General features: G+C 38.2%; 1 protein-coding gene across 4 annotated transcripts in view; it reads right to left on the reverse strand.

Moving 5' to 3' along the window:
- The window catches only part of TMTC4 (transmembrane O-mannosyltransferase targeting cadherins 4), a 55,540-nt gene that overhangs the window by 20,487 nt on the left and 22,867 nt on the right, over positions 1–12,186 (reverse strand). For 3 of the 4 annotated variants that reach the window (XM_030276678.4, XM_072931557.1, XM_030276671.4), the window contains 6 exons: positions 10,657–10,754; positions 8,547–8,639; positions 5,003–5,164; positions 4,029–4,231; positions 647–818; positions 428–559 (listed from right to left, as the gene is read on the reverse strand). In XM_030276678.4, coding sequence (XP_030132538.4) covers positions 428–559; positions 647–818; positions 4,029–4,231; positions 5,003–5,164; positions 8,547–8,639; positions 10,657–10,754 — 860 coding nt within the window. The remainder of the gene's footprint in view (positions 1–427; positions 560–646; positions 819–4,028; positions 4,232–5,002; positions 5,165–8,546; positions 8,640–10,656; positions 10,755–12,186) is intronic. The other variant, XM_072931560.1, reaches the window with a different exon arrangement.

Raw genomic sequence — 12,186 nt, forward strand, 5'->3', positions numbered from 1 at the left:
ACACAGAAAGGATTCTGAAAACAGCATAGACATTTTTCAATTGAATACATTGCTACAACTTACTGACCTTGTTTTGATATTTTTGTTGCAATAACTTGAAATTATGCACACAGTTCTTCTAAATAGATTGCATTAGCAGTACAGCAAATTTGACTTGATGCCTTTCTTGAAGTGCATTCTCCCCTCTCCCTCACCTCCCCACTCCCACCTCCAAGTTCTGAATATTGTAATTTGCACTTTCTGGTATTTTGACTATGCTGCCACTGTAATTTAGATGTCTGACATGTCAATGTCATTCCTGAACTGAGCAAGACTGTGAATAACACTGTAGCACAATATATTAACTATGCATAATACCTCCTTGACCCCAGATTTCAAAACACTTAAAAAAAAAAAAAAGAAAAAAAGAAGTCAATGAGTGACTTACTTTTGCATTCAGAGGGCACACAGACAATGCACTCCTAAAAAGCTGTTCTTCTGACCTCCACTGACTGCTGCGGAGCGCACAGCGCATAACATTTATCAACAAGATTCCAAGTACTGCCACAGCAAGAATTTTCTTAAGGAAAGAGAGCCAAGTTAAGAAACAAATCATGCAATTGAACTGCTTCATCATCAACAACTTTACTGATTATTTTGATGGTACCTTTTTCTTGGCTTGCTTACTCAGGAGACTAAATCCATACGTAAAGAGAATACAGTATCCAATACTGGGGAGGTAGATGACTCTCTCTGCAACAACAAATCCTACTCGGAAGAAGAGATTACTTGCAGGAAGAAAAGGGATAATAAGAAATCCAAGTCCCAGTGTAAGGATTCTGCAAACAAGAAACATTCTCAGGTTAACTGCAAATCTTAACTAAAGTACCTTTTTCACTTAACATATAAACTTTATTCAAACATTGTAGAAGGATGTGCAGATAGGACAGGGCATTCAAACACAGTGTTTGAGAGCCACTAGGATCAAATTTCAGTGAGCCACTTTAAAAATCACTGCTATAATTTCCAGAAAAGCAATATTCATGCTTCCAGGCCAGAAAACAGCCCCATTACTTATTAATTATATAACTTCTATTTAAAATACACAGGCAAGAAAAGTAATGGTAAACGCTACATGTCTATTTTTGGACCTAGTAAGACAGTAGTGGGGCAAAAACGTACGTCAGTATTAAAGAAGAAACTTAGGTGCACATTCAACCAAGAGGGTGGTTTTTCTCCTAACAAACACATATAGTAGAATCCATTGTAGTTAACCACTTGGAAGTTAGTAATCTACTCTCTTTCTACAGACAGAAGAGACACACAGTTTTTGAGAGCAGTTTGTCTTCCCTTTTTTTGGCACCAATGTTAGCATCCTCAGCAGGTAGCTCTTTATGGACTGTACAGAGCTCAGACAAAACAGTCTAGGTACCTCACTTTTGCAGAACTGACATAAGGGAATAAGAACCTCAGGTCCATGTCAGGTGTTTCTTATGAAGGCCACAGGCATGGTAATTTTCTGTTCTAATTTATTACAAATGAATCTCTACACTGTAAGGTAGATGGGTCCTCCTGATCTTTTCTCATCCCCACAAGTCTAGATCTTCACTATACTTTTTGTATAAAACCATTTAGCAATAAAAGCTTAGTGAGTGCATTTTTTACTAGAAAATATGACATCACTAGAGCAAGAGTTCCATCCCCTCTCCAAAATGATTTATCTATGCAAATAAGTATGGGAACAGCAGAAAGGCAGGCAGGTACACTGTTAACATTTGAAGAGATGAGAAGGAAGAAAAGAGTAAGAAAAGATTTTGCACTCTGAACAATAGAATTACCTATGTTGGTGATAAAAGGAAGACTGTGGAAAATGTGGAAGCATTTGGGAAGCCAGGCTACCCCAGGACATGGAGAAAGCTGAGGTATTCAATAACATTTCTGTCTCAGATTTCACCAGCAAGTGCTCCAACCACACTGCTCAAGTCACATAAGGCAAAGGCAGAGACTGGGAGAACAAAGAACTGCCCGCTGTAGGAAAAGTTCAGGTTCAAGAACATTTGAGGTGCATAACTCCATATCTGGTAAGGTGCAAATGCAGATCCCAAGGGAACTGATGGATGAAATTGCTAAGATAGTCCTGGGCTCCTACCCATCATACTTGAGAAGTCATGACAGTCTGCTGAAGTTACCACTGACTAGAAAAGGGGAGACATAATCCTCATGCTTTAAACAGGGAAAAAGGCAGACTTGGGAAACTAGGTCAGTAGGTCACCTCTGTGCCTGACAAGATCATAGAGCAGATCCCCCTGAAAAATATGCTAAGACACCTAGAAGATAAGGAGATGATTGGAGAAAGCCAATCTGGCTTCACTAAAGGAAAAACGTGCCTGACAAATTTTATAGCCTTTTACAATGGAGTACAGCATTGCTGGATAAAGGAAGAGCAAGTGATATCATCTACCTGGACTTGTGCAAAGCATTTGACACTGTCCAGCATGACATCCCTGCCTCTAAACTGGAGACATAGATTTGACAGCTGGACCTCTTGCTGGCTAAGGAAGTGGCTGGATGGTTGCATGCGAAGAGTTGCAGTCAATGGCTCAGTGTCCAGAGTCCAGTGGTGTTCCTCAAGGGCTGGTACTGGGACTGGCACTGTTTAACATCTTTGTCAGTGCCATGGACGGTGGGACTGAGTGCACCCTCAGCAGGTTTGCCCACGATACCCAGCTGTGCAGTGGAGGGAAAGGATGCCATCCAGGGGGACCTGGATAGGATAGGTGGGCTGATGCAAACCTCATGAAACCCAAGTGCAAGGCCTGGTACTTGGGTCAGGGCAATCCTAAGAACAAAGATGGGCTGGACAGAAAATGGCATGAGAGCAGCCCTGAGAAGGACTTGGGGGAGCTCAGTGATGAGAAGCTGAACATGACCCAGCAATGTGCACCTGCAATGCAGAAAGCCAACCATGCATCAAAGTAGCATGTCCAGCAGGGCCAGGAAGGTGGTCCTGCCCCTCCTACTCTGCTCTGGTGAGATCCCAGCTTGGAGTGCTGCATCCAGCTCTGGAGCTCCCAAGATAAAGAAGACACGGACCTGTTGGAGTGAGTCTAGAGGGCCATGAAGATGAGGAGAAGGCTGGAGCATGTCTCCTATGAAGACAGGCTGAGAGAGTTGGAGTTGTGTACCCTGGAGAAGAGAAGCCTCCAGGGAGACCTTCTAGCAACCTTCCAATACCAAAAGAAGGCAACAAGAGAGCTGGAGATGGGCTTTTCAAAAAGACACATAGTCATAGCACCCCATTCCTGGAAGTGTTCAAGGCCAGGATAAACAGGGCTTTGAGAAACCTGATCTCGTGAAAGGTGTCCCTGCCTGTGGCAAGGGGACTGGAACTGCCTGACCTTTAAGGTCTCTTCCAACTCAAACCATTCTATGACTGAGCAGTTGAAAAATTTTAAGGAACTAAGAAATTAAGTCTACATAAAGTCCATAGTAACAGCACCTGAAAAGTTAAACAGAAGCCCTTAGTGACAAATAACAGTTTACAGTAAAATTTTTAGTTCCTTTGGGTAAAGTACAAGTTGTTTTCTGAGTACATACTATGGGTCAAGCATTTTACATTTTAACTGTATGACCATGGCCAGTATTTCTACCTGCTTTCAAAGGACATCTTCTCTCTTCCATTATTAGGAGGAAATTAAAGGAAATGATGACTTGTAAGAAGTACGGGCAACAACAAACAATTTCCTACTGCGTTTTGAGCACATATTACTTTTTACCACCTACAGTGTTAAGGATCTCAAAATACCATTTCAGGAGAAAAAATAAAGCAGCTATCCATGCCTCCCCCTCCAACTCTGTTTTCTACTAGTTGGTGTGCAGTGATGGACCTAAATTGGGATAAAACTGTAATGACAGCTATAAATATTTATTTGAACTGCATTTGCTAGATACTGGTTCCACTGAATTGTTAAAATTATCAGTAGTGGATTTAACAAAATAATACTGTACTCAAGTTGGCCAGGCATTTAAAATTCATCACTGTCTCTTACCTTCTCTTATGGCTGTCTTCTGAGCACAGAGCTTGGCATATCAGACCAATTAGGCAGAACCAAAGTGCTGCTAGTGCAATTATCCTCCAGTCGCTGACGGATTTAATGAGGGGTATGCAGCCCATTGACCAATCAAAACACAGCCACCAGGGACACAACAGCAACCATGCATTCAGTGAATAGTAGTAATTATAGTTTATAGCCTGTCAGTCAAAGAGAAAACAAACATTTATTTGATACTAAACTTGAGTGGGGGGAGAAGTGGGCAACTTTAGTCCATCTCTCTTCCCTCATTTCCCTTGTAACACAATAAAGAGGCCGTGAACACTTTTAGACTACAACTATTTACATATACATTACAATTACAGCTGTGAAATTAATTTTAAGTTTTCTTTTAAACATAGCTAGGTGGCTCTCTAGCTCAGAGCAGGGAAATGCAATTCTGTGTTTTTCAACCAATATCCATACATAAAAAGAACAATCGCGTACAACATGAGAAAACATCATAAACCATCATCCACTCTCTTCATCTTTCATTCTTCATCTCCAGAAAGATCCTTAATGCCACCAAAGGTATATAGCCAAGACATACTCCAAATACACCAGACTAGAACTTTGTGCTATTTTCTTTAGTTGTGATAGAAGATGAAAAGTCAAGCACAGTATGTGGAAAAGGGATGAAAATCAGCAAAAGCTAATTTCTGACATACATGGGTAAAATAGTGAGTAAATGGAAAAGTGTTTCAATGTGTACAGTGCATGTTAAATTGAATGCAAAGAATATACACTGTATACTATTTTCAAAAAATTGTAGAGAATCAACACAGCAGCACAAGTGAAGGTGACTCATCACACATATCTTGAAACATAAAAATTACCCACTATTATTGTTTCTTAGAAGCACAGAAAACTTTATTTTATGACAAAAGACAAATGTTCTGAGCTGGCCAGAAAAAAGCAACTTTGTAACTTACCCTTACAAACAGACTGTCAGCGAATGAAGCTGGGTTGTCTACTTCAGTGAAAGCTGGTGGTCCTGTGCCCATAATCCTCCAACGGATATAAAGTATTCCAGCCCCTCCACACATCAAAAGAGTTATCCTGAAAAGCAGCCCCTTCCTTAGTAGCCCAGCATTCTACAGGAAAGAAAGAAGGGAAAAAACCCCACCTCATATAGAAACAGTATTTGTTCTCTTACCCAACAAATTCACATCCTATTCACCTATATCTCAGAAAAAGCCATTCCTGTGTATTTTTGCTATTAGAGTTGACATTTTAATAGACAAATTTTTTTTGCAAATATTTTAATTTCCTTCTCAATCAGTAAATAAAACTTGTTACTTCAAGAAGACTCTCTTCTACAAATCCTCTGTGATTCTATAATGGATGTAGTTTTACATGGCAATTTCTGATAGGGAATTTGAGCACAATACAACCTTTAGTATACAGCATATTAAATTAACTTATCTTTTCTTTCTAAAATGGAGGATGAGTACTTTGGGGACTTCATTTTAAATAGCTATTTTCAGCTGTCTGCTTGTCATGGAAAATTTTGTCCACTTAGGTATCTTTAGAGGTAAAATTATGGGTATATATCAAGAAAACTGCACAGTTAGAAGCTGGGAGGAATTAGAAACTGAATTAAAATTTTCACAGTCAAAAACTTGATTAAAAAGCTAATGACAGAGAGGCATCCAAATCACTTACTTCAGGGTAAATGACCCAAGATCAGAAAAAGTATAAAATTGTGTTTGATCTATACTAACTCAGCTGGTTTACATCATGCATTTTATAATATACCCTTCAGGCTGTAAAGAAGGCAAGTCACATAAAACATAAAGAAGTGACGGTGTAGACAGTAAATCTGACAGACTTTTATATCTTTTTCTCCAGAATGTATAACACTTTTCTCCAAGCACACATCATTTTCATTAAAAAACAAACCACCAAAAAACCAAACTAAAAAAAAAACCTAAAACAGTGTATACTGTAGAGATTCTTCAAGCTTCACCAGTGGAGACTGGAAACAGAATCATCAGTAAGTATAACAATACACCATGGCACAATGACAATGGTATATTGTTATACTTACTGATTAAGATTAAGGTGTATTAAGATGGCACAATAATCATGATTACCTCTTAGTGGAATATGCTCTTTAGCAAGGACCACCATAGCTGTTCAGGATATCAACTATGTCTGAAGTTTTAAAAAAAAAAAAAAAAAAAAAAAAGGTAGGCTTCCTGAACAAAGACAGACATCAGTGCACTGGCTGAAGACACTTATTTTCTAAAAGGATGGAAAAGGTAAAACAATTTTCAGATTGCTTTCTAGTATTTGTAATTGACAATGGAGTAATGATAAAATATTTAGTTGAATACCTAAGGATAAAGCAGTTTGTAATTTTGATTTTACATAAGCTAGCCTTTGTGCTCAAATGATTGCTTCCAACCTGGACATCTCAGTAGCCAAAGTTACTACAAGGAGGATTTAGGAATGGTTTTCCTATAAAATAATTTTTGGAGAAAACTGTACTATGAAAAAGACCCCACATATAGTGAATATTTATAACTGCTTTATGACAAATTAACAACAAAATCTTTTAGCCCAGGGCTTCATTTCATTTAACAGTACATGCAGTCTCTTCAAGGCCAGATTCCACAATTGCCACAAAATCTCTCAGTAGGCAGAATGTGAAAGTGGAAGAAGTGTTATTGTATCCTCTTTGATTCAGAACTAACTGAAATCTGGCATGAAACTGAAACATGTCTCAATCAAGAAGAAAAAAAAATGTCCTGACGAGTTTTTAGAATCTGCCTAAACAAAGCAGACAATCAAACAAAGCAAAACAATCTTAGATATGCTTCCTTGAAAAGAGCAGGAACAGATTTTTGCCGGTAACAGGAGCTAAAATTAATTACTTCTACAAAAAAGTAAGAGGGAAAAGGCACATCTGATGTTTTCTTCACTGAAACAGAAACATTTAAAAGTTCTTTTAAACAGAAGCACCACACTCTGAGCTCTTCATTCTTAAAGAATAACCCTCCAAAAAGTTTTGACTCTGATATTTCCTAGAATCATAGAATGGTTTGGGCTGGGAGGCCATGGATCTTTTGCTAGATCAGTTTGACCAAAGCCCTGTCAAGTCTGGCCAAGAGCACTTCCAGGAGTGGGGTATCCACAACTTCTCTGTTGTGGTAACCTGTTCCAGTGCCTCATCATCCTCATTGTACAGAATTTATTACTGGTCAAACACTGGAACAGGCTTCCTAGAGAGGTGGTCTCCCTGGAGCATTCTCCATTGCAGAAGGCCACTATCAGGCACAATCAGTCAGGCACAATCTGTATGTATGTGGTGAAGCTGGGTTGGCTGTCTCCAGTCACCTCTCTGTCATTCATGTTTTGACATAACTTCCAGAGGAATCTGTTCTGTGATCTTACCAGGCACTGATGTGAGGCTGACTGGCCACTAATTCCTGAGGTTCTACTTACTACCTTTTGTTTCAGCACTTAATTCTGAACTAGCTCTGCTTTAGATCCCTACAGCTCTAGATGCTTTCTTGTCGTATTCTAGTTGACATTAGTCTCCTTACACAGCAAAACTCCCTGGCATTCCTATTTGCTGCCTGAAACACTCCTGCAGTCCTCACTGAGCCCTTCTTGGTCAAACCTATTATTTCATTTCTAGAGAACCTACTTCCTCTAATTTCCTCTGCAGCTCCTCATTTCTCTCCTTGCAAAGGAATTTAAAAGCCCGACAGGACTTGTGCCACTCAGAAACATTAGTGAGACTCCTCTGCAGTGAAACCACACTGAAGCAAAGTACAAGAAATATTCTTTTGCCTTGTTGAATGTTGGATGAGAATCTTAGCTGTTCAACAGCAGTGATGCTCTAGTAGGCTGTAGGTCTATTTGGCTGTTATCCATCATTGATCTGAGGCTGATTGTTTCTGTTACTTGTTTGCCAGTGCCAATACTGTGCCAGACTCCACTTGAGACAATACCAGATAAATTGACATCAATGAAAGTCAGAAAAATCAATCCCTAGCAACTATCAGTACTTACCTTTTTCTTTTAAACTACAAAGCTACTAGGACCCGTTAACATAATATGTTTTTAATGTACTTGTCTAATTATGTCATTGAGAATCTGAATAAATCTTTCCCTCTCTTTATTCTGACCAAACCATTCCAAGTACCATTTCAGGTGTATAGTTACTGACCCTGGAGAACTTGTTACATCAAGCAGTCAACTCTTCCATATAACATTTTTCACATACTATTGAGAAAACTGTGGATGGGATTTCACTATCCAAAGTAATTCTAACAATACCCCATTACTACTCTTGTTGCTGCAAAGGTGCCTTACTAGGCTGACTAACAATACCTTTTTTTGGTTGGTTGTTATCATCAACAAAAAAACTGCCAGAAGATGAATCTTTGTCTTTTAGAACATAACTGTCTGAATGGCCAGAATGAACAAAATCCATAAGAATGAACAAAACATCCAAGGACTCACCTCCAATGACTTGTCCTTATACAGTAACTTTCTAATGAGCTCCAGAAGATTTATCTTGTTAATCACCAGTGCATCAAACACTGCATTCAAACCCTAAAGAGAATAATAACAGCATAAGATGAAGCAGCTAACCACAAATATTTTCTTTTAAATACATCTTGAATTGACTTACTGTACATCTTAATTCTGATTCCAAACAAATAGAGAGATACATTGGTAGTAATGATGGCAGAATGGTAAATGGAGCTCAAAATAGTAGAATAAAATTTTACTGTAATGGGAATTCTCCTGCTAGATGGAATAACCCTTCAGGGAATACCATGCACCAGATAACATATGCATGGTCACAACAGAATTCTGCTCTCCATCTTCCCCAAATGTTCTGCAGTGTAAATGCTGCAGTCAAAAGGTAAGGCTTCTATCAGTAAGGTGTAGTTTCTTTAAGCTTTCTACTTATTTTTTGTTGTATGGCATCTTTGAATTTCCAGGTTTCAGAAATACTGTTTTTAAAAGGCACAGAAAAAGGCTGAGAAAGATTTAACAGAGGTATCAGGTTTGCTTTTCTTGCAATTACAGCAATAAACACAGTGCAAGTTGCTGTGGAAAAATATATTAAAAAAAAAAAAAAAAAAAAAGAAGAGTTCTATATTACATCAGACACTACACATAAAACATATTCAGTGTTTTGCAGGGCTACATTTACACATAACTACCGCCAAGGAAGCAAACAAAATGTATAAATGTGTCCAGGGGTAATTCTACTGAGGTTACTGGCAAAATCAAACCTTAGTATTTCTGCTTCAAAGTTTCAGCATATTGCCATGATAATTCTTGAGTATTTATCCTATATTCTAATAATTTCAGAAATTACCTCACTGTTCTAAAGACTAAATAGAAAAAAAAAACCCAGTAAATCTAGTTCCAGGTGAGGCAAAGTGCTGGTACACTGGGAGGCCACAAGCCCCTCACTAGAGTGTGGCTTGTAGAAAGACCATTTGCCAATTAAAAGGCTTTTGGCTCACTCAGAGATAGGAAGGTAAGAATTCTACTGAAAAATCACATTCAGCCTCCTAGTATTTTTTTTTTAATGAGTGATTTAGCTATTTATCCCTCTGACCTGTGCCCCTTAACACAACAATAAATATAATAATTCCAGCAGTGCAACAGCAAAATCCCAAATCCAATAATTGTTCTGCATCTGATAGCTCAAACATACTGCTACAGTAAATAATTACATGTTTTAAGACAATTCCGTATGTTTTCCTTACAGACATCTTTGAAAATCGCATCACTCTACAAACATCTATTTAAAAAAAAGTCCTAAATCAAGAAATTTTCTGTAATTTCTTTTCCCTTTTCTTCTAGCAAGGACAAGAGGGACATTGCTGCGAAGAATTTTCTGATTCTGTTGCTTATCTATGTCAGCCAAAGCTATAAACTGGATTTATTAATAAAGATAAATGGTTATATAAAAGGTAAAAATCACAGATACAGCATTTCAGGTGGCCAGTTTGGTCACCCAAAACAGCATTGTCTTCACCAAAGTTATAAAAAGCCAGACCACAACAAACACGAACAATAACTACATCTGTTTCCACAGACAGATCCTTATATAAGGGACAAAAGGAAGAGATGCCGTACTAGAAGTGCTAATTAGGTCACACTATAATTATAATTAGGGCCATAAACAATGGTCCTAATTATAATTACACTGTTCACAAAAGTAAGGGAATGGAGCTTTTAAAAATGCTCGCCTCCAGTTATATCTTTGTTCATGAGCCTTGAACTTCTCTTCATGAGAAGTTTGTAGTCCTGTTATCTCAAGAATTTAATTAAAAACCAGGGCAACAGAAGTGAAACTAATGGTGCAACCTTTCTACTTTGCAAAAATATATGCAACCTGCTTACAAAAGTTAAAGGGAAAAACTCTAACAGATTGGCAAAGATACAGTTAAGACATATCTACAAGAACACTGTTTTTTGTCAACATTAATTAGTTTTCTAAACAGAATAAAAAGGTGTGCATGTGGAGAAGATTAATTTCTGTAGACTTTACAACTATACCTGACAGATGTTGAGGTGAAAATTCAGTTAATAAGAGAATTCTTACCAGTATTGTAATTCCTTGTTCTTTGCACAGCATGGCTATTGCACCTAGGACAACACTCACCAGCACCCAGAATACAGAAAACGTATGTCCTTCCTTACCTGTTAAAATATAGAATGTCGTATCTTTAGGCATTTTAAACATTTAAAGGTAAATTAAAATAAGAATAAAAAAAATAAACACCATTTAGTATCACAATCTTTTCTACCTGTCAAGATCTGATCACAAAGACTTAAAAAGCATAGGGCACCTCTTGCAATATGCTGACATTTGTCCCTTTATTGCATTCATTTTCTGTTCTTGGAGACATTAGAAATGTCCCTATTTGGTCGATGTTTTAGCCAGATTAATTAGAATGGCAGAAGCTTCACATAATTTTCACAATTTGTCATTTGCAAAGGTTAATTCCCAATATTTCGAGACATTTATCATCCTTAGCTAGGGCTCTGTCAGTACTGGCTGGTCTCTTCCAAGCTACCATAAGAACAAGAATTTCTTTATAATAGTTACTCATGAAGTGTCACATACACAAACTGTTTTAGCTGCAGTCTAGTCTACAAAGGCACAATGAGCTGCTTCTCCAGAGCTGCTGCATTTAGCAAGTGCCTCATGTAATTTTATTATCACTGCAATAGAATGCCATGGAGCTCAAAAATGTCAGCAGCTGAGCAGAAGCGGTTAGTCCTTGCACTCAGGAAGCAGTTTTACAGCAGGGTGAGGGACTCTGGGGTTAAGAGATCAAGAGCCACTACAGCTTCTGCTCAAAGAAAAAAATTTTAAAGACTGTACCATGTAGCTGATTTTGGGTACTACAAGCAGGCATATCTGAGATGAATATAACAATCAATCCTACTTCAGCCAAGGTACTATCACACACAGAATACACAGGTACTTCACATAAAAACATATCTGTCACAACCTCTACTCCATAGGTGCAAGCAACAGAGGAAACCACTCTGCTCATTCAGAGGCAGCTTCTTGATTCAAGTAACAGGGGCACTACAGGCATCACAAGAATCAATCTTTGACTTGGCATGTGAAGAAAACAAAGTTGAACTCCGCATTCAGTGATTGAATCCCTTTCCTACTTTCCTTGATCTCTAGAGCAGTTCCTCTCTACTGCTAATGCAGGTTTGACCCTCAGTGCTTAAAGAGAACTAAAATAATGGTCTGTGGAAAGGGTAAAGGCAAGATTAAGATATTTCAACAGAAGTATGCACCTACACTTAAGCTAGTACACTAGGCTTCCTTTATAACTGTCCATGAGAAGAGGATTCCTTTAGGGATTAAGTTACATAATTAAATGCAGCTGAACACCCTTCAGAAATGTAACTCTGCACTGATGATACAGGGAAACCAGTACACTACCTCAAATGTTGTTGGGGTCAGATACAAATCATAACCATTGGTATGAAAAGGATCTATTGACATTGGCCTCCTCTTTCATTTTGAATCGGGCTACTTCTTTTGCAGCAGAGAGCTCCAAACTTTTAATACAAATATGTCAAAGAAGAGGTTTTGAGGTTACTTCTA

This window comes from Taeniopygia guttata, chromosome 1, assembly GCF_048771995.1.
Source record: "Taeniopygia guttata chromosome 1, bTaeGut7.mat, whole genome shotgun sequence".
In the NCBI taxonomy this organism is placed as follows: Eukaryota; Metazoa; Chordata; class Aves; order Passeriformes; family Estrildidae; genus Taeniopygia; species Taeniopygia guttata.